Source organism: Salmo trutta, chromosome 9, assembly GCF_901001165.1.
Source record: "Salmo trutta chromosome 9, fSalTru1.1, whole genome shotgun sequence".
NCBI classification, from domain to species: Eukaryota; Metazoa; Chordata; class Actinopteri; order Salmoniformes; family Salmonidae; genus Salmo; species Salmo trutta.
In genome coordinates this window covers 19,009,765-19,032,825 of record NC_042965.1, presented here as the reverse complement: position 1 = coordinate 19,032,825, position 23,061 = coordinate 19,009,765, and the positions used below count along the sequence as shown (strand labels likewise).

At 43.8% G+C, this 23,061-nt stretch overlaps 1 protein-coding gene across 1 annotated transcript in view; it reads left to right on the top strand.

Annotated features, from left to right (window-relative positions):
• The window catches only part of LOC115200112 (bone morphogenetic protein 1), a 55,225-nt gene extending 34,723 nt beyond the window's left edge, over nt 1-20,502 (top strand). Inside the window, exons 8-20 of the mRNA XM_029762850.1 lie at nt 8,811-8,926; nt 10,267-10,369; nt 10,534-10,650; nt 11,027-11,172; nt 12,627-12,822; nt 13,095-13,220; nt 14,126-14,286; nt 14,594-14,774; nt 16,548-16,673; nt 16,930-17,057; nt 17,500-17,713; nt 17,856-18,106; nt 18,964-20,502. Of these exons, the coding sequence (XP_029618710.1) occupies nt 8,811-8,926; nt 10,267-10,369; nt 10,534-10,650; nt 11,027-11,172; nt 12,627-12,822; nt 13,095-13,220; nt 14,126-14,286; nt 14,594-14,774; nt 16,548-16,673; nt 16,930-17,057; nt 17,500-17,713; nt 17,856-18,106; nt 18,964-19,098 (2,000 nt within the window). The 3' untranslated portion in view covers nt 19,099-20,502. The remainder of the gene's footprint in view (nt 1-8,810; nt 8,927-10,266; nt 10,370-10,533; nt 10,651-11,026; nt 11,173-12,626; nt 12,823-13,094; nt 13,221-14,125; nt 14,287-14,593; nt 14,775-16,547; nt 16,674-16,929; nt 17,058-17,499; nt 17,714-17,855; nt 18,107-18,963) is intronic.
• Nucleotides 20,503-23,061: the final 2,559 nt, after the last annotated feature.

The window sequence follows — 23,061 nt, the reverse complement described above, 5'->3', positions numbered from 1 at the left end:
TCCCTAAGTTTGTTTTACTCACTGCTTTAGCACACTCCGCCAACCCTGATGTCCTTGCCGTGTCTGAATCCTGGCTTAGGAAGGCCACCAAAAATGTGGAGATTTCCATACCAAACTACAACATTTTCCATCAAGATAGAACTGCCAAAGGGGGAGGAGTTAGCCTGCAAAGTTCTGTCATACTTTCCAGGTCTATGCCCAAACAGTTTGAGCTTCTAATTTGAAAAATTAATCTCTCCAGAAATAAGTCCCTCACTGTTGCCGCCTGTTATAGACCCACCTCAGCTCCCAGCTGTGCCCTGGACACCATATGTGAATTGATTGTCCCCCCATCTATCTTCAGAGTTTGTTCTGTTAGGTGACCTAAACTGGAATATCCTTAACACCCCGGCAGTCCTACGATCTAAGCTAGATGCCCTCAATCTTAGACATATTATCAAGGAACCCACCAGGTACCACCCTTAATCCTTAAACATGGGCACCCTCATAGATATTATCCTGACCAACTTGCTCTCCAAATACACCTCTGCTGTTTTAATCAGGATCTCAGCGATCATTGCCTGCATCCGCTATGGGTCCGCGGTCAAACGACTACCCGTCATCACTGTCAAACGCTCCTTAAAACACCTCTGCGAGCAGGCCTTTCTAATCGACCTGGCCCGGGTATCCTGGAAGGATATTGACCTCATCCCGTCAGTCTAGGATGCCTGGTCGTTCTTTTAAAGTAATTTCCTCACAATCTTAAATAAGCATGCCCCTTTCAAAAAAATGTAGACCTAAGAACAGATATAGTCCTTGGTTCACTCCAGACCTGACTGCCCTTGACTAGCACAAAAATATCCTGTGGTGGACTGCACTAGCATCGAATAGTCCCCGCGATATGCAACTTTTCAGGGAAGTCAGGAACCAATACACGCAGTCAGTCAGGAAAGCAAAGGCAAGCTTTTTCAAACAGAAATTTGTATCCTGTAGCTCTAACTCCAAAAAGTTTTGGGACACTGTAAAGTCCATGGAGAAAAAGAGCACCTCCTCCCAGCTGCCCACTGCACTGCACTGAGGCTAGGTAACACTGTCACCACCGATAAATCTACGATAATCGCAAATTTCAATAAGCATTTCTCTATGGCTGGCCATGCTTTCCTCCTGGCTACCCCAACCCCGGCCAACAGCTCCGCACCCCCCACAGCTACTTGCCCAAGTCTCCCCAGCTTCTCCTTTACCCAAATCTAGATAGCAGATGTTCTGAAAGATCTGTAAAACCTGGACCCGTACAAATCAGCTGGGCTAGACAATATGGACCCTCTCTTTCTAAAATTATCCGCCGCCATTGTTGCAACCCCTATTACCAGTCTGTTCAACCTCTCTTTTGTGTCGTCCGAGATCCCTAAAGATTGGAAAGCTGTCGCGGTCATCCCCCTCTTCAAAGGGGGTGACACTCTAGACCCAAACTGTTATAGACCTATATCCATCCTGCCCTGCCTTTCTAAAGTCTTCGAAAGCCAAGTTAATAAACAGATCACTGACCATTCTAAATCCCACCGTTCCTTCTCCGCTGTGCAATCCGGTTTTCAAGCCGGTCATGGGTGCACCTCAGCCACGCTCAAGGTACTTAACAATATCATAACCGCCATCGATAAAAGATAGTACTGTGCAGCCGTTTTCATCGACCTGGCCAAGGCTTTCGACTCTGTCAATCACCGTATTCTTATCGGCAGACTCAACAGCCTTGGCTTCTCAAATGACTGCCTCGCCTGGTTCACCAACTACTTCTCAGACAGAGTTCAGTGTGTTAAATCGGAGGGCCTGTTGTCCGGACCTTTGGCAGTCTCTGTGGGGGTACCACAGGGTTCAATTCTCAGGCCGACTCTTTTCTCTGTATATATCAACGATGTCGCTCTTGCTGCGGGTGATTCTCTGATCCACCTCTACTCAGACGACACCATTCTGTATACATCTGGCCCATTCTTTGGACACTGTGTTAGTTAACCTCCAAATGAGCTTCAATGCCATACAACACTCCTTTCGTGGCGTCCAACTGCTCTTAAATGCTAGTAAAACTAAATGCATGCTTTTCAACCGTTCGCTGCCCGCACCGCCCGCCCGACTAGCATCACTACCTGGACGGTTCTGACTTTGAATATGTGGACAACTACAAATACCTAGGTGTCTGGCTAGACTGTAAACTCTCCTTCCAGACTCATATTAAACATCTCCAATCCAAAATAAAATCTAGAATCGGCTTCCTATTTCACAAGAAAGCCTCCTTCACTCACGCCGCCAAACATACCCTCGTAAAACTGACTATCCTACCGATCCTCGACTTCGACGATGTCATTTACAAAATAGCTTCCAATACTCTACTCATTAAACTGGATGCAGTCTATCACAGTGCCATCCATTTAGTCTCCAAAGCTCCTTATACCACCCACAACTGCGACCTGTATGCTCTAGTCGGCTGGCCCTCACTACATATTCGTCGCCAGACCCACTGGCTCCAGGTCATCTATAAGTCTATGCTAGGTAAAGCTCCGCCTCATCTCAGCTCACTGGTCACGATGACAAAACCCACCCGTAGCACGCGCTCCAGCAGGTATATCTCACTGATCATCTCCAAAGTCAACACCTCGTTTGGCCGCCGTTCCTTCCAGTTCTCTGCTGCCAATGCCTGGAACGAATTACAAAAATCGCTGAAGCTGGAGACTTATATTCCCCTCACTAACTTTAAACATCAGCTATCTGAGCAGCTAACCGATGATCGCTGCAGCTGTACATAGCCCATCTGTAAATTGCCCACCCAATCTACCTACCTCATCCCCATATTGTTTTTATTTACTTTTCTGCTCTTTTGCACACCAGTATTTCTACTTGCACATCATCATCTGCTCATCTATGACTCCAGTGTTAATCTGCTAAATTGTAATTACTTCGCTACTATGGTCTATTTATTCTCTTTCCTCCTCACGCCATTTGCACACACTGTATATAGACTTTTGTATTATTGATTGTACACTTGTTTATTCCATGTGTAACTCTGTTGTTTGTGTTGCACTGCTTTGCTTTATCTTGGCCAGGTCGCAGTTGTAAATGAGAACTTGTTCTTAACTAGCTTACCTGGTTAAATAAAGGTGAAAAAATAAATAAATAAAAAGTCAATCCTATCAAAGATTTGTGGGCAGAACTGAAAAAGCATGTGCGAGCAAGGAGGCCTTCAAAGCTGACTCAGTTACACCAGCTCTGTCAGGAGGAATGGGCCAAAATTCACCCAACTTATTGTGGGAAGCTTGTGGAAGGCTACCCAAAACGTTTGACCCAAGTTTTAAACAATTTAAAGGCAATGCTACCAAATACTAATTGAGTGTATGTAAACTTCTGACCCACTGGGAATGTGATGGAAATAAATAAAAGCTGAAATAAATCATTCTCTCTGCTATTATTCTGACCTTTCACATTCTCAAAATAAAGTGGTGTTCCTAACTGACCTAAGAAAGAGAATTTTTACTAAGATTAAATGTCAGAGATTGTGAAAAACTGAGGTTAAATGTATTTGGCTAAGGTGTATGTAAACTTCCGACTTCAACTGTATATCACATTTGACATTGTCCGTAAGCTTGAGTTCATTTGCACACAAAAAAATCATACAATTATGGCAAGACCTGTGTGTTGTCCTTGTTAATGCAGATAGAGAAGAGCTCCAACTTCTTAATCATAGCATAAATTTTGTCCCGCACATTGAATATAGTTGTGGAGAGTCCCTGTAATCCTAGATTCAGACAATTCAGGCGAGGAAAAAACATCACCCAGATAGGCCAGTTGTGTGAGAATCTCGTCATCGTGCAAGCGGTCAAACAACTGAAACTTATGGTCAGTAAAGAAAACTTTAAACTCGTCTCACAATTCATAAAAACGTGTTGATACTTTGCCCCTTGATAACCAGCGCACTTCTGTATTTTGTAAGAGCATTACATGGTCGCTGCCCATATCATTGCATGGTGTAGAAAATATATGAGAGTTCAGGGGCCTTGCTTTAACAACGTTAACCATTTTCACTGTAGTGTCCAAAACGTATTTCAAGCTGTCAGGCATTCCCTTGGCATCGAGCCTCTCGGTGGATGCTGCAGTGTACCCAAGTGGTGTCGGGAGCAACTGCTTGCATGCGCGTTACCACTCCACTGTGTCTCCCTGTCATGGCTTTTGCGCCATCAGTACAGATACCAACATATCTTGACCACCATAGTCCATTTGATGTCACAAATCTGTCCAGTACTTAAAAAATATCCTCTCCTGTTGTCCTGGTTTCCAGTGGTTTGCAGAACAGGATGTCTTCCTTAATTGACCCCCCCATAAACGTAATGGACATATACCAGGAGCTGTGCCAGGCCCGCCACGTCTGTTGACCCATCCAGCTGTAAGGCATATAATTCACTGGCTTGTATGCGAAGCAGTAATTGTTTCAAAACATCTCCTGCCATGTCACTGATGTGTCATGAAACAGTGTTGTTTGATGAAGGCATTGTCTGTATAGTTTTTTTGGGGCCTTTTCACCCAGCATTGTCCCAGTCATATCTGCAGCAGCAGGAAGAATCAAGTCGTCCACAATAGTATGGGGCTCGCCTGTCCTAGCTACTCGGTAGCCGACCATATAAGACACTTCTAGCCCCTTTTGTCAGGCGCGTTGTAAAGGACAGACCAAGGCGCAGCTGGTAAAGTGCTCATACTTAATTTATTTGATGAAAACACTTAAACAAAAATAACAAATCCGACAACTGACAGTTCCGTTAGGTACTTACACAAAACGGAAAACAACCACCCACAAAACCCAAAGGAAAACAGGCTGCCTAAGTATGGCTTCCAATCAGAGACAACGAAAGACACCTGCCTCTGATTGGAAACCACACTCGGCCAAACGTGGAAAACGAAACATAGAAAATGAAAACTAGAACCAAAATCCCCTAGAACAAAAAACCCCAAAACACACAAAACAAACACCCCCTGCCACGCCCTGACCATACTACAATGACAAAAGGCCCCTTACTGGTCAGGACGTGACACCCTTCTTATTATTGTTATCTGTTGCTTTTATACATGTCTTACTACTCAAAAGTCATCTTATTTTTCAAATTGGCATGTTTGGTTTCTAAATGTATGCACAAGAGTGAAGGTTTCATCAAGTTGTGAGAGAGTACTTTTGCACATATAACACATTGTGGCTGAGGAAAGGCACTACTCCCAATATAAGTGAACCCCAAATCAATGTAGTTCTCATCATATTTGCACCTCTTCGATGGTCCAACGTCCCTGTCTGTTGTTCGGTGCTTTCCCGGGTAAAGGGGCAGTAGCTCTTCGGATGCATCAGATCCACAACTGTCAGTGTCCATGCTAGCTGGGCTAACAACAAATGTAGAATTTCTGATGCTAGCATTGGATGTGCTCGTGGAAGCAGAACAACTTGTGTCGTTGACAGCTGCAGGTGTAGTATGTGCCTCTATGGACACGGGCCTTACTAAATGGACTGTTTGAAAATGTGAAGAAATTAAATTTTAAATATTTTATTTATTTGTATTTTTAAATGTGAATCACATTTTTATTTGGCATGACATCAACGGCATTGCGCGTACCCCAGTTTGGGAATACTTACCCTAGAGTACTGTCCCCCTAAGCCATGCATGCTGGTTGGAATGAACCGCTGTAGCACAGTTGGTTTAGCAGGTTGGCCATGGGGAGGCTTGACTACCAGAATGTACATTATGTATTACGTCTCCCAGAGGGTTGGGTTATTTATAGTAAGCCAGGTTTATTTTGAGACGATGTACAGAGAATGTGTCTCATACTGTTTTCTGCTATCGCTTCTCATCATCTGGAAGAGGTTGAATATCATCACGATCAGCAGATGTGCCTCTGAACATGAAAGAGTTGCCCTCCTCTTAAGATTCAGGATTATACAGTGCCTAAACAAAGTATTCATACCCCTTGACTTATTCCACATTTTGTTTTGTTACAGCCTGAATTCAAAATGGAGTAAAAATAATAATAATTCTCACCCTTCTACACACATTACCCCATAATGACAAAGTTAAAACACGTTTTTAGGAAGTTTAGCAAATGTATTGAAAATGAAATACAGAAATATATAATTTATATAAGTATTCACACAAAGGTGAATTTGCCTCCCAGTGTCTGTTGGAAAGCAGACTGAACCAGGTTTTCGTCTAGGATTTTGCCTGTGCTTGAAGCTGTATTCCATTTCCTTTTATTAATATGTCATTTAGGTTAATATTATGGTAGCTACAATGTTGATCCATCCTCACTTTCCTCCTTTCACAGCGATTAAACTCTGTAACTGTTTTAAAGTCACCAAACAGGAAACCACTCACCCAGAGGCGGCTCTCCTAGTGGCCGGAGACTTCAATGCAGGGAAACTTAAATCAGTTCTACCAAATTTCCATCAACGTGTGAAATGTGCAACCAGAGGGATATAAATTCTAGATCACCTGTACTCCACACACAGAGACGCATACAAAGCTCTCCCTCGCCCTCCATTTGGTAAATCCGACCACAACTCTATCCTTCTGATTCCTGCTTACAAGCAAAAATTAAAGCAGGAAGCACCAGTGACTCGGTCTATAAAAAAGTGGTCATATGAAGCAGATGCTAAACTACAGGACTGTTTTGCTATCACAGACTGGAACATGTTCCGGGATTCTTCCGATGGCATTGAGGAGTACACCACATCAGTTACTGGCTTTATCAATAAGTGCATTGAGGATGTCGTCCCCACAGTGACTGTACGTACATACCCCAACCAGAAGCCATGGATTACAGGCAACATTCGCACTGAGCTAAAGGGTAGAGCTGCCGCTTTCAAGGTGCGGGACTCTAACCCGGAAGCTTACAAGAAATCCTGCTATGCCCTGCGACGAACCATCAAACAGGCAAAGCGTCAATACAGGACTAAGACTGAATCCCACTACACCGGCTCCGACGCTCGTCTTATGTGGCAGGGCTTGCAAACTATTACAGACTACAAAGGGAAGCACAGCCGCGAGCTGCCCAGTGACATGAGCCTACCAGACGAACTAAATCACTTCTATGCTCGCTTCGAGGCAAGCAACACTGAGGCTTGCATGAGAGCATCAGCTGTTCCGGACGACTGTGTGATCTCGCTCTCCATAGCCGACGTGAGTAACACCTTTAAACAGGTCAACATACACAAGGCTGCGGGGCCAGACGGATTACAAGGATGTGTGCTCAGGGCATAATGCTGACCAACTGGCAGGTGTCTTCACTGACATTTTCAACAGGTCCCTGATTGAGTCTGTAATACCAACATGTTTCAAGCAGACCACCATAGTCCCTGTGCCCAAGAACACAAAGGCAACCTGCCTAAATTACTACAGACCCGTAGCACTCACGTCCGTAGCCATGAAGTGCTTTGAATGGTTGGCAATGGCTCACATCAACACCATTATCCCAGAAACCCTAGACCCACTCCAATTTGCCCACTCCAAACACCCCAGCCATCCCAGTCATAGACTGTTCTCTCTACTACCGCATGGCAAGCAATACCGGAGTGCCAAGTCTAGGCCAAAAAGGCTTCTCAACAGTTTTTACCCCCTGGTGAAATCCCTGAGCGGTTTCCTTACTCTCTGGCAATTGAGTTTGGAAGGACGGCTGTATCTTTGTAGTGACTGGTGTGCATTGATACACCATCCACAGTGTAGTTAAAAACTTCACCTTGCTCAAAAGGATATTCAATATTTACCCATCTACACCATAAGTGTTCTTCTTTGCGAGGCATTGGAAAACCTCCCTGGTGTTTGTGTTTTAAATTCACTGCTCGACTGAGGGACCTTACAATTATCTGTATATCTGGGGTACAGAGATGAGGTAGTCATTAAAAAAGCATGTTAAACACTATAATTGCACACAGGGTGAGTTCATGCAAGTTATTATGTGACTTGTTATGCACATTTTTACCTCTGAACTTATTTAAGCTTGCCATTACAGCAGGGTGGAATACTTATTGAGTCAAGACATTTCAGCTTTTCATTTTTTATTAATTTGTAAACATTTCTAAGAACATAATTCCACTTTGACATTATGTGGTATTGTGTGTATGCCAGTGACACAACATCTCAATTTAATACATTTAAAATTCAGGCTGTAACACAATAAAATGTGGAAAAAGTCCAGGGTTGTGAATACTTTCGGAAGGCACTTTAATTGTTGCATCAAGCTGCTGTCTTCTGGAGAATCCCTTTAGTGGGACTTGGCTACTTCATTGCTGTTTCTCTATGCTACTGCTGGAGTCCATATGTCTTAGCCCATATTAGTACAGAAACTAATTGCTATGTCCTCCACTGGTTGACGTGGTCCTCATGTTAATGTCTGTCTCTCTCTCTCTCTCTCTCTCTCTCTCTCTCTCGCACACTCTTTCTCTCTCTCTTGCGCACTCTCTCTTTCTCTCTCTCTGTCTGTCTGTTTCTGTCTGTCCGTCTGTCTCTCTCTGTCCGTCTGTCTCTCTCTGTCCGTCTGCCTGTCTGCCTGTCCGTCTGCCTGTCTGCCTGTCTGCCTGTCCGTCCGCCTGTCCGCCTGTCCGTCTGTCTGTCTGTCTCGTCTGTCTGTCTCTGTCTGTCTGTCTCTGTCTGTCTCTGTCTGTCTCTGTCTGTCTCTGTCTGTCTCTGTCTGTCTCTGTCTGTCTCTGTCTGTCTCTGTCTGTCTCTGTCTGTCTCTCTCTGTCTCTCTCTGTGTCTGTCTGTCTCTCTCTGACTCTGTCTCTGTGTCTGTCTGTCTCTGTCTGTCTGTGTGGATAGGATGTGGAGACAGTCTGCAGGAAAGCAGTGGGAACTTCTCTTCTCCTGGCTTCCCCAACGGATACTCAGCCTACATGCACTGCATCTGGAGAATATCGGTCACGCCAGGGGAAAAGGTGGGAGGCATGATGAGGCCTTGGAAAACTGACTGACATAGAAACTTGGATCAGTCTTAGGAGAAGTGCTTTGTTTATCATGGCTTAGTAGTGATACCTCTGTTTTCCTTAGGATAATGTAATCTTAGATGATGATCTATATGATCCCTTTGAGTCAGCACTGGCTTTTTGTTCTTCTCATGTTGAAACTGTTTGGACTGTAAAAAAAAAATATATATATATATATATATAAATAAAAAATAAAAAAAATAAATAAATAAATATATATATATATATATAAATGATGATGCTCCAGATACTCAACTAGTCTAAAGGCCAGTTTTATTGCTTCTTTAATCAGAACAACAGTTTTCAGCTGTGCTAACATAATTGCAAAAGGGTTTTCTAATGATCAATTAGCCTTTTAAAATGATAACCTTGGATTAGCTAACACAACTTGCCATTTGAACACAGGAGTGATGGTTGCTGATAATGGGCCTCTGTACGCCTATGTAGACGTTCAATTAAAAATCAGCCGTATCCAGCTACAATAGTCATTTTCAACATTAACAATGTCTAGACTGTGTTTCTGATCAATTTTATGTTATTTTAATGGACAAAAAAAGTTGCTTTTCTTTCAAAAACAAGGACATAAGTGACCCCAAACTTTTGAACGGTAGTGTGTGTGTGTGTGTGTGTGTGTGTGTGTGTGTGTGTGTATATATATCTCCACAATCACCCGACCTCAACCCAATTGAGATGCTTTGGGATGAGTTGGACCGCAGAGTGAAGGAAAAGCAGCCAACAAGTGCTCAGCATATGTGGGAACTCCTTCAAGACTGTTAGAAAAGCATCCAGGTGATGCTGGTTGAGAGAATACCAAGAGTGTTCAAAGCTGTCTTCAAGGCAAAGGGTGGCTGCTTTGAAGAATCTAAAATCAAAAATACATTTTGATTTGTTTAACACTTTTTTTTGGTTACTACATTATTCCATATGTGTTATTTCATAGTTTTGATGTCTTCACTATTATTCTACAATGTAGAAAATAGTAAAAATAAAGACAAACCCTTGAATGAGTAGGTGTGTCCAAACTTTTGAATGGTACTGTATATATGTTTTATTGTCACATACGCTGGATAGATGCAGGAAAATGTGTTGTTTTACAGGTTCAGCCATAGTAGTACCACGCCCCTGGAGCAAATTAGGGTTAAGTGTCTTGCTCAAGGGCACGTAGGAAGATTATTTTCACCTTGTCGGCTCAGGTATTCGAACCAGCAACCTTTCGGTTACTGGCCTAACACTAACTGCTAGGCTACCTGCCGCCCTGTACCAGGTCTGTAACCGTGCTCTCTTGGTTTAAGATCATTCTGAACTTCACCTCCATGGATCTGTACAGGAGTCACCTGTGCTGGTACGACCATGTCGAGATCAGAGATGGATACTCCAGGAAAGCCCCTCTGAAAGGTCAGGATTTATTGGAAGAAAGATATAGTTCCATACATGCACTACACTACGGTACAGTGATGCTGAAAATAAACTTAATATAATAAGTTTGTCTGGACAAAAAAGTAGTTCTGGAGTCTGATAAGGTGGTCTGGTGTGTGTGTGTGTGTGTGTGTGTGTTCCAGGTCGTTTCTGTGGGGATAAGCTGCCTGAACCAATCATCTCCACTGACAGCCGGTTGTGGATCGAGTTCCGCAGCAGCAGTAACTGGGTGGGGAAGGGCTTCTCCGCTGTGTATGAAGGTAAGGCCAGAGCCGGAGCCCAATCCCCAGCAGCCCCATAACAACACAGCTCAGCTGACTGACTGGGCACCTGGGTCACAGACTGAACAACGTGCCTGAAAACAGCTCAGTGATTCTGTCAAATCCCCACATCTGGCTGCCTCCATGCCAATGGGTACAGCACGTTATTCTGCATTAATCAGATTTTGGTCCGAGGTGATATTCAGCTCAACATTATATCCAGACTGTAGAGCATGATGTATTTAATATAGGAATCATTTTTAATAATCAACATTATGAAATACATGAAACAAAACACAATACCCCATGAGAGAAATGTGGTAATGATGATGATGATAGATAACGATGACATCACTGCATGTTCTCTGACATTCAGCCATCTGTGGAGGAGAGGTGAAGAAGGATAATGGACAGATCCAGTCTCCTAACTACCCAGACGACTATCGGCCCAACAAGGTGTGCATATGGAAGATCAGTGTGTCGCAAGGCTTCCATGTCGGCCTGACCTTCCAGTCCTTTGAGGTAAGAGATACGAGACTCTTTGTTATTTTCATACCCTCCACGTCCAGTAGCACATTTTTACACAGTGCTACACAGACTGCGAATCATATCATGACATTGGGGGTCTCCATTTTTTTTCATGGGACTGATTGTTTACATTTATTTATGTGGCATGATGTTGTTTTCATCTGATTGTCAAATAAATCACTTCAGAAAGTAGGCCACCTGCACACTTTCATCCACTGCAAAATAATTACAGCACTTTTCACCTGCAATTGATGAAGGGAAAGAGATCTGTTGCAAAATAGCCCAATTGACATTAGGCCCACTCTTGTAGCCTGAATGAATTGATGCGTCTTGCTGACAAATTGACATTTTTTGTAAAAAGAAAAGTCGAGGCACCTGAAAAGGGGCTGAACTACGGCTGTGTCTGTCCCAAACTCATCGGCAAGGTGTCTGTCCCAAACTGTGGTGTCTGTCCCAAACTGTCCCAAACAACGCTGTGTCTGTCCCAAACTCATCGGCAAGGTGTCTGTCCCAAACTGTCCCAAACAACGCTGTGTCTGTCCCAAACTCATCGGCAAGGTGTCTGTCCCAAACTCATCGGCAAGGTGTCTGTCCCAAACTGTGGTGTCTGTCCCAAACTCATCGGCAAGGTGTCTGTCCCAAACTCATCGGCAAGGTGTCTGTCCCAAACTGTGGTGTCTGTCCCAAACTCATCGGCAAGGTGTCTGTCCTAAACTGTCCCAAACAACGCTGTGTCTGTCCCAAACTCATCGGCAAGGTGTCTGTCCCAAACTCATCGGCAAGGTGTCTGTCCCAAACTGTGGTGTCTGTCCCAAACTCATCGGCAAGGTGTCTGTCCCAAACTCATCGGCAAGGTGTCTGTCCCAAACTGTGGTGTCTGTCCCAAACTCATCGGCAAGGTGTCTGTCCCAAACTGTGGTGTCTGTCCCAAACTGTCCCAAACAACGCTGTGTCTGTCCCAAACTCATCGGCAAGGTGTCTGTCCCAAACTGTCCCAAACAACGCTGTGTCTGTCCCAAACTCATCGGCAAGGTAAACTTTTGAGGGCCCAGTTAAAAGAATGTTGCAAGTTTGCTAGCGATAGCTCAAGACAGAGGCAGAGTGAAGAGATGAATGTGATTAACTTGAACCAACTGTAACCAGTTTAAACCATGACAGAGAGATGGGGGTGTTCGTTTAATTTGGAATAAGCTTTTATTTTTACATTTACCACTGTAGCAGTACACAATTGCGTTGTAAACAAATAGGAGATTGGTTAAATTAGACCCCCCAAAGTTAGACTTTTGTTAAATTTAGCGGCACTCATGTCTCATTCGGGGGCCCCCTAACTCCCCCACCCCGCTTTCTAATTTGCATGCTGCCACTACATCCATATCCTCTGCAACCTTTGATTATGAAATGATTTGAAGTTCTACTAATCCTGTCCCTTTGTCTCCTCTTTTCCTTAGATTGAGAGGCATGACAGCTGTGCCTATGACTACCTGGAGGTGAGGGATGGGAACTCAGACAACAGCCCACTGCTGGGACGCTTCTGTGGCTACGACAAGCCAGATGACATCAAGACCAGTTCCAACCAGCTGTGGATGAAGTTTGTGTCTGATGGCTCTGTCAACAAGGCTGGTTTCGCAGCCAACTTTTTCAAAGGTCAGATCTCAAGGGTTTGGACTATAGAAAAGAACACCTAAAAAGTCATTGCTGATGGCCTATACCCTCGTTGTAGAAATTACCAGCGTGATTTCCGTAGTAACAAATCTCTCAGCAGCATGTCAAATTGAGTCATTTGAGAGTAATTCCGTCATGATTGATTTAGTTAAATTATGTTTATTTCAGGATAGTTAAATTGCAGCATTCATCATTTGTGACTTGTAGGCTGTTGAGTTGCGAGGCCGTGTAAAGGTAACATGTTGTGGTTGTAGAGATGGACGAGTGCTCCAAGCCCGACAATGGTCGCTGTGAGCAACGCTGTGTCAACACACTGGGCAGCTACAAGTGTGCCTGTGACCCGGGCTACGAGCTGGCTGCCGACAAGCGCAGCTGTGAGGGTGAGTACAGCAGAATGCTGCCCAGAGCCTGCTCAATAATGTCTCCTCTACCGCAGGTCACATAGTAATGCAGTTCACTGCTGTTATTTAATCACTACCACCCAAATGCACCAAGTCCAGTTGCCCCACATACAGTAGCTAGAAAAAATACCTCCAGAGATTTGTCATTGGCTTGTCATTTGGATTTCTGCCACCAAATGGGGTTGTAATTTGATGCACTCACCCAACCAAAATTCAACCCAACATCACAGGTAATCAGAGCCGAAAGCATGTGTTTAAAACATCCTAATTTAGATGATCACCTGTAAATTAGAACCAGACAGAAGTGCTGATGCAGTGGTTTATAGCTTCACCTTTTCGTTGCTCTTTTGTTTTTACCAAACCTGACCACTGTCTGCCTCTAGAGGAGGAGGCCTGCTATTACATGTTCCTCAAACATTGAATATTTATCGAGCTTAACCCTTATGGATTACATACATTTCTGCATGTTTAAGTTTTTGGTGAAAATAAAGCATTATTCTGTTATAACATTATCTTCAAGAATTTATTAATACCCAGCTTAACCTTTTTGGATGCTATGCTTTGTGTTTTTAAGCTTTTTGGGGATAAAACCCTATCACACTTTGCATTAATACAGCAGAACATGATATTGCGTAACTGTCAAGCCTGTCTGAGACCATCAGCAGTAGGTTGCTGTGAAAACAGCAGGTCAGCCAATTGTGTTGACCTTTATTGACCGATATGGGTAATGAAAATTATTCTGCTACTACAGATAGATGTTTTGCACAAATTGTCAGTGATACACATTTTTATGTACACCATTTTATCGTTATAACCATATGAAGTTTAAGCACATCTTAACCGTTGTCCTGGTCTTCTCTCCTCTCCTCTGTCTGTCTGTGTAGCTGCCTGTGGAGGTTTCATCACCAAGCTGAACGGCTCCATCACCAGTCCAGGCTGGCCCAGAGAGTACCCCCCCAATAAGAACTGTATCTGGCAGCTGGTGGCACCCACACAGTACCGAATCACCCTGCTTTTTGACGTCTTTGAGACTGAGGGCAATGACGTGAGCACGGGTTGTTATGACTGAGCACGGGTTGTTATGACTGAGCACCGGGGTTGTTATGACTGAGCACCGGGGTTGTTATGACTGAGCACGGGTTGTTATGACTGAGCACGGGTTGTTATGACTGAGCACGGGTTGTGTTTGTTCTATCCCCATGGGCCTTAGTGGTGTCATCATGAAGCTGTCCTCCTGTCTGTCATAGAGTACAGACTGTTTCTAATACATTCCTGTGCATCGTATTTGTACAAGTTGTAATTACATTCCCTTAATGTTTCATGTTGTAATGACCTGATGCTTCTCTGTCCAGGTGTGTAAATATGACTATGTGGAGGTGCGCAGTGGGCTCTCAGCAGACTCAAGGCTACATGGGAAGTTCTGTGGAGCAGAGAAACCCGAGACCATCACCTCTCAGTACAACAACATGCGCATTGAATTTAAGTCAGACAACACAGTCTCCAAGAAGGGATTCAAAGCTCAGTTCTTCTCAGGTGAGCCTTTGACCCTGTGTGTGTGTCTTTCCCTCCAAGAGTCTGTATCTGTGTGTACAGTGGCTTGCGAAAGTATTCATCCCCCTTGGCATTTTTCCTATTTTGTTGCCTTACAACCTGGAATTAAAATGTATTTTTTGGGGGTTTGTATCATTTGATTTACACAATATGCTTACCACTTTGAAGATGCAAAATATTTTTTATTGTGAAACAAACAAGAAATAACACAATAAAACAGAACTTGAGCATGCATAACTATTCACCCCCACCAAAGTCAATACTTTGTAGAGCCACCTTTTGCAGCAATTACAGCTGCAAGTCTCTTGGGGTATGTCTCTATAAGCTTGGCACATCTAGCCACTGGGATTTTTGCCCATTCTTCAAGGCAAAACTGCTCCAGCTCCTTCAAGTTGGATGGGTTCCGCTGGTGTACAGCAATCTTTAAGTCATACCACAGATTCTCAATTGAATTGAGGTCTGGGCTTTGACTAGGCCATTCCAAGACATTTAAATGTTTCCCCTTAAAGCACTCAAGTGTTGCTTTAGCAGTATGCTTAGGGTCATTGTCCTGTTGGAAGGTGAACCTCCATCCCAGTCTCAAATCTCTGGAAGACGGAAACAGGTTTCCCTCAAGAATTTCCCTGTATTTAGCGCCATCCATCATTCCTTCAATTCTAACCAGTTTCCCAGTCCCTGCTGATGAAAAACATCCCCACAGCATGATGCTGCCACCACCATGCTTCACTGTGGGGATGATGTTCTCGGGGTGATGAGAGATGTTGGGTTTGCACCATACGTAGCATTTTCCTTGATGGCCAAAACGTTCAATTTTAGTCTAACCTGACCAGAGTAACTTCTTCCACGTGTTTTTCTTATTTCTTTCTTTAAGCAATGGCTTTTTTTGGGCCACTCCTCCGTAAAGCCCAGCTCTGTGGTGTGTACGGCTTAAAGTGGTCCTATGGACAGACACTCCAATCTCCGCTGTGGCGCTTTGCAGCTCCTTCAGGGTTATCTTTGGTCTCTTTGTTGCCTCTCTGATTAATGCCCTCCTTGCCTGGTCTGTGAGTTTTGGTGGGCGGCCCTATCTTGGCAGGTTTGTTGTGGTGCCATATTCTTTCCATTTTTTAATAATGGATTTAATGGTGCTCTGTGGGATGTTCAAAGTTTCTGATATTTTTTATAAACCAACCCTGATCTGTACTTCTCCACAACTTTGTCCCTGACCTGTTTGGAGAGCTTCTTGGTCTTCATGGTGCTGCTTGCTTGGTGGTGCCCCTTGCTTTGTGGTGTTGCAGACTCTGGGGCCTTTCAGAACAGTTGTGTGTGTATATATACTGAGATTATGTGACACTTAGATTGCACACAGGTGGACTTTATTTAACTAATGTGACTATGTGACTTCTGAAGGTAATTGGTTGCACCAGATCTTATTTAGGGGCTTCATAGCAAAAGGGGGTGAATACATATGCACCTACCCTTTTTCTGTATTTTTTTTTTTTTGAATTTTTTGAAACAAGTAATTTTTTTCATTTCACTTCACCAATTTGGACTATTTTGTGTATGTCCATTACATGAAATCCAAATAAAAATCAGTTTAAATTACAAGTTGTAATGCAACAAATAGGAAAAACGCCAAGAAGGATGAATACTTTTGCAAGGCACTGTATGAGTGAAGGTTCATCAATTTGACACCACAAGTGTGCTTGAGTGCTGATGGCAGTGTGGTAGTGTGGGAGGAACGTTCATCAAGGTAGTGTCCCGTTATGTCTCCAGACAAAGACGAGTGCTCGAAGGAGAATGGAGGCTGCCAGCATGAGTGTGTCAACACCTTCGGGAGCTACAGCTGTCAGTGCCGCAGTGGCTTTGTGCTGCACGAGAACAAACACGACTGCAAAGAAGGTACCAATTGGCCACCTGCGCACTGAAACTGAGACCCACTGGCACATTGATTCTGGGTTTATTTATTTTATGCGGGTTGGAGCTCTGGATGTTATTTTTAGGGGGATGACTTCCTATTGCAATGAGTGGGGGTGAGCGAGGAAACACTACCCATGTGCCAAGAACAACAGCCCTTGAGTGGGGTTTGGACATTATCTTGTGTGGAGCAGTGATGATACAGGAGAGGGATGCTAACTTTGTGGATGTGTTTTTGCAGCCGGCTGTGATCACGTTGTGAACAGTGTGACTGGCACCATCACAAGCCCCAATTGGCCAGATAAATACCCAAGCAAGAAGGCATGCACTTGGGCGCTCTCCACCACTGCAGGCCATCGCATCAAAATCGTATGTGTCCCCCTCCAACTCTCTAACATACAGATTGCATGTGTGTGGTTCTTGGTATGCTTGTGTTTGCGGGAAGGGGGGTTTGAATGAACTGTGGAAATCATTGAGGACTTTACACTGTACTGTACTGAGCACCACAGCCTCTGTTGACAGTGTGATTGAAACAATCCCCTAAGCATGAATGACTCCCCCTTCTGTCACATTCATACCATTTGTATTCATCCATGGCATGCTGTACATATCTCAGCTTTTTGAATATAGTTAACTGGGCTTAGCCAATGAAAAATGATTGCATGTGTCTTCGTTCCAATGGGTTTCTAAAGGTTATTCCGCTAATAGGGAACCATTGTATTTCATACTCTAGCTCTTGTAAAACAGGCTGTATACCTGCAATCCTCTTTCCCTATTTGATCTCATTCTCTCCCCTCATGCTTTGTCTCAGGCCTTCAATGAGATCGACATGGAGGCCCATCTGGAGTGCGCCTACGACCACATTGAGATCTACGACGGGCGCGACGGCAAAGCCCCCAGTCTGGGTCGCTTCTGTGGCACTAAGAAGCCTCCTCCCATCATGTCCAGCGCCAACAAGATGTTCATCCGCTTCTTCTCTGATAACTCTGTCCAGAAGAAGGGCTTCGAGGCCTCCCACACAGCAGGTATATTACCGCCAACACAACTTAGACTCACAACTTAGAGCCCACTGTATGGCTAGATGTATTGTACTGGCTTCTCCTCAAAGGTTATTGGTTAGTTCCTTCTGAGTGATATCTATGGATGTTTTTTTGTTATTATCTCCAGAGTGTGGAGGTCGTCTGAAGGCTGAGGTCAAGACCAAAGACCTGTACTCCCATGCTCAGTTTGGGGACAATAACTACCCCGGTGCATCTGACTGCCAGTGGGTGATCGCTGCTGAGAAAGGCTATGGGGTGGAGCTCATCTTCCAGACCTTTGAGATTGAGGAGGAGGCTGACTGTGGCTACGACTACATGGAGCTCTTTGATGGTGTCGATACCAAGTCCCCAAGGCTGGGACGCTACTGTGGCTCTGGGGTAAACTCACTGATAATCTCATCTGTTGAAGGACTTTTCTGCCCAACAGTATTTGTAGCACCAGCGATGTACTGTCATAATATCGTTATTCTCTCTTTCAGGTCTAGCTTTGTTGAACCAGCTGTGTTAAAACAACACTTTCAGAGATTGTGTAAAATTAGCTCTGCAGTTGAATAATAACCTTTCACACTGTTTGAGTGTTAAAGTTTTGAAGATTTCTACTCCGCTCTCCGGCTTTAATCACTTTGTTAAAGTTGATGTGTTCCACCGGGTTGGAGTATATTGCTTCAGTAGCAGCTGAGCTCAATAAGAGCGGACCCTGGCTGGCTTGTGAAAGGCTATCATGGTCTCCAGCATTGAGCTGTAACTGAGAACTAATCAGCTGACGCTGAGGCTGAGGCTACAGTAGGTGGGGGGGAGCTGAAACAATGAGGCCACTGGGGAGTTGACGCGTTAAATCCCTAGGTCAAGGAACAGCTTGATTTAATTTAACGCACATCAGTAATAAGCCTGTGTCTCTACTCTACTGATGCCTGGTCCTGTAAATCAGTGCTAGCAGGAGCTGGAGGACACATAATGCTCACAGTACCAAATGGGCCACTTCCTCCATCAAGCCCTTTTTAGACATATTGGACTAAACTGGAAACAGATTGTAAAGTAAGGTGGAAAGCTCATTATATGATTTTTATTGGAGAATAAGTGGCAGTTGTTCACTCCAACAGCCCTCCCCTCCCTTACCCTACAGCCCCCTCAGTCTGGATCTATGAGATATCATTTGGTTTTAATTGAAGTGCAGTCAGAGTGCCAGAAGGCGACAGCTGTTAACTCCATCTGTGTTTTCTCCTCTGTTCCCCCAGCCTCCTGAGGAGATCTACTCTGCCGGCGACTCCATTGTAATCAAGTTCCGCTCTGATGACACCATCAACAAGAAGGGCTTCCACGTGCGCTACACCAGCACCAAGTTTCAGGACACACTGCACTCGCGCAAGTGACCAGCGGGGGCCGGAAAGGGCCGGGTTGGGCAGAGGGGCAAGTGGAGGGGCCCCCAGGGGAGACGACAGCCTGACACTCGGAAACCTTCGGCCACCAAGATCATTCAGAAACGACAGAACAGCCGCAAGACCACCAACCGCACCTCAGCTCCAAGGGGCTCCAGCTCCCTACAGACTGTGAGGAGTAAAGCCATTCTACAGTAGACCTTGTTTTTACCTTTTTTTATGGTTATGATTGGGGCGGGTGGGTGGATATCCGGTTAGGTGGATTCAGGGGGAGAATTTTCTACCCCCAGGTTTTTTTTTTGTTCTTTTTTTATTTTATTTTCTATGCCTCCTAATGAGAGCGAAATGAACAACAGTGGATTCTCAGGACCTGTAGGAAGGCAGGCATCAGCCAGACAGATCCCTGCTTTTGTCAGGCCAGCCCCCCCCACGCCAGGGGGGAAGGGGGCGAGGAGAGAAAAGGAGGGGGAGGAGACCGGAGGAAGTTCCAGCGGGATTCACCAACCTCAACCTTCCAGCCAAACTCCTCCAGAATACTAGAGCTCCTCTCCTCCTCACATTCCCACCCATATTGTTCAAGGATTCCAGTCAATAAGAGGATTAGAGGGATGCCCTTGACTTGAGGTTTTGATACTGTATGTCTGAGAATTGCATGTAATTACAAGAAGAGAGAAGGAAACTGTACAGTGACAACACCAGCATTTGTAATTGGCATTGTCCTGGCAACCAGTGCACGATTCTCGCTATTACCATTAACAAGGAAATTAAGGAAGCAGTTATCTTATTAAAGGACTAATAAATGAAATGTGGCCTATGTCTTCTGGTTGGTAATTGCTTGCCCATTGAGGGGCTATTGCTGTATCTCTCTGTGTAATTGTAATGTGTATGATTATTCAAAGGGACATGACATGCTTCCTCAACTCAAACCATCAGTAAGCACTTTACAGTGAATTGTTCAAAAATCATGAACTAACGATTTTTTTGTAAAATGCAATGCAAGTTCACTTATTTTTTATGCATTTTATCACTTTTATTCCCTGATTTTTATTTTCATTGCACCATTTGGTTTCTCAGGCGTGCTTGAGAGCTGTTTGTACCCTGTAACATGGGGTAATAAAGATATGGGTTCTGTTTCAGTGTTCATGGACAGTTTTAATGTGCAGCATTTTCTCTCCCTAGACTTAAACTCTCCATAAATAGTGCAATCTCCAGGGGCAGGCCAGAGCCCTTTATTGTGACAGAAGGCTCTGGTGCAGGCGAGTCTGACTAGTCATTGTCATAGCAACACCTTCACAATATATTCATCTGTTTATGGTGGGGCTCTGCTGAATTCCATGTATTATGATGTGTTGGTATTGTGCAGCGAGAATGATGTTGAATACATGTCAATTACTGTTATCCCACTCTCTTTTCGGGTTCTTTTTCATTTGACTGAAAATACCAGCTGTCACTTAATGTCTTTGCCTCTATAACCAATCAATGCAGATGTTCAGCATGGTTGGTTTTGTAAGAACCAATGGATGTGCTTGTGCTAACAAAGTAAGAGGTGTGTGCGCGCGTGCGTGCGTGCGCTCCTGTGTCGTTTCAGCTGTGTTTTTACCCTATGCTGTTTAGGTGAGAGCCCTGGGCACTGTAGAGGCAGAGAATGCTTCCACAGGACTGATTCTTTTCTAATAGCCTGAAACACATAGGTCTGAGACTGCCAAGCTCCACAATCCGATGAAGGCCAAGAATGTTCAGGTATTCAATCACACAACACCAGCCCCACACAAAAAAAGCAAAAACATTGAATCTTTCTAAATGATTTCCTATGTTTAGTTTGAGTTTGACTAATGTTGACCAGTGAACATATCCACTAACCTCTGACAATGGTTCAGCCACCGTTTTGCTCTGTACAATACTGCCTTATTATTCATGTCGCATGAGTGAAGATGGTATCAAGCAATCATCCTCGGGGTGGCACCAAACAGTGAATTCACACTAGCTGTGCTCACTGGAAACCAAATCTGTACATCTAAGAGTAAAAAATAGCATAGCTTGTCTTTGTACATTTTAAAATGTAATAATTTGAATAGTATTTATTTATTCATTTTTTTCTTGCTTGGCAGGAAGGACATGGTTTTGTGCAGTATAATTAAAAAATGAAATATTCTGTAGCTAAACTGCAAATTGATTTGGAATAATTTATTTAACTAGATATTATATGCTCTGCCATGGTTGATGCGCAGTAATTGCAAATGATGAAATCCCAATAGTGTTGTCTTTGTATACAGTGTTGGCAGAATCTCCAAGCACAGACATCCAATATATACTAATTCCATATTTGAACATAAGCTGGCAGACTGCTGCTGTGTGATTTAGTCATCAGACAATGAGGCTTGTGGATATCTGTCAATAACAGTTCTGTGTTCACCTAATGGCTGACATGAAACATTCATTACACTCATTGCAATTCATTATTAATCCTGAGATATTTGTCATGAATTATTAACTGTCACTAGAGGAGACATGTCAAGCTGTCCTCCTAGCTCTCACATTGGCTGAGTGTCACACTAAGCTGATTATGACATCTCTCTTAGTATCCTCTCCTGAAACGTTGTGTTACCAAGCAAAATCAGAGGCGGGGGGGGACCAAGGACAAGGACACACGCCACTAAACCCACTCGATTGTTCCGCTGTAGAGAGAAGTACTTGCAATCAAAGACTACCAAAATAACATCTCTGTTGGATGTTTGCCCTTCAAGAACATCTATAAATTCTTAGAGTTAGTGGGTGGTGCTGTTGAAATGTGTGCTTTAAGACAGATGGCTCATACAAAGGTTATATGCAAACATTAGCCTATATAATTTCAATTATCAGTCTTTTAAAATCAACTTTGAAATGCAGTGAAAGAAAATAACCACTTTCAAGAACATTCTTCTAAAGATATCTGCTTTATTTAATATTAACAGCAATACACACATATAACAAGACTAATTACAGTTACATCAAGTAACTCCCTTTAAAACCATTATTGTGTCACATAAATTAACCAATGTGTTTGACCTTGTCGGCAGGGCAGGAGAGAGCCTTTGCGTTGGTGTATGAAACGGTGCTCTCTACTAGCCTGAAAGCAGTGGAGGGAGCCGAGTGAGTTATAGTAAGTATCATCAAGTGCTTTGCAAAGAGCATTGAGTGCCTTCACCTGAGAGGCTCACAAGTGATCATATTATTATTATTATCTCAGGGTTGGGTCATGGTTGAGTCATTCAAACAGCCGATGTGTGAGCAGCTGGTAGAGGTTTGTGTATTGTAGGTAGGCGGACAAGAAAAGGGTAAAGGGAAGCATACAAGCCTACTATTGATATAAAAAAACATGGAAAAATACATTTTTTACACCCATCAGGGAAAGAACATGTTTTAAGATGTACTGTGCCATAGAAGAACCTTCACCACAGAACATAACTCACATTTTTCTATGTTTACAATTTTCCCATTTCCAATCCGTAGTGCAGGAAGATAGGGTGCCACATACCTCAGAGAGAAATGTACAGTACATTTGAACCATCATGACAGGTTAGCATTTCTTGTTGTTGCATTTTGTTCAGGTAGGTGTGGCTTCTCCTTAATGTCATTGTCTGCTGTTGAAGTTGAATTACTCCTGGCTGTGACACAGTGGCAGTTCTAGACCATTTCAACTGGGGGGGCCAAGCTGGGGCCAGTTGTACTGTTAGAGGGGCCAGTTACATTAGACATTATTGTTGTCATATCGTTTTCTTCACTGTATTAGCAGGCAAAATACCATGTTCATAATCATTAGTGTTCCGCGTTGCCACTGTCTAATAACGGATGTAAAAAAAGAACGCTAGCAAAAATTTGTTATGTAAAAATTATTTCATACTCCACATTTAGGGGGGCCACAAGGGGGTCCAAAATTGTTGTCACAGGGGCACTGCCCCCCCCCCCCAGAACCACCCC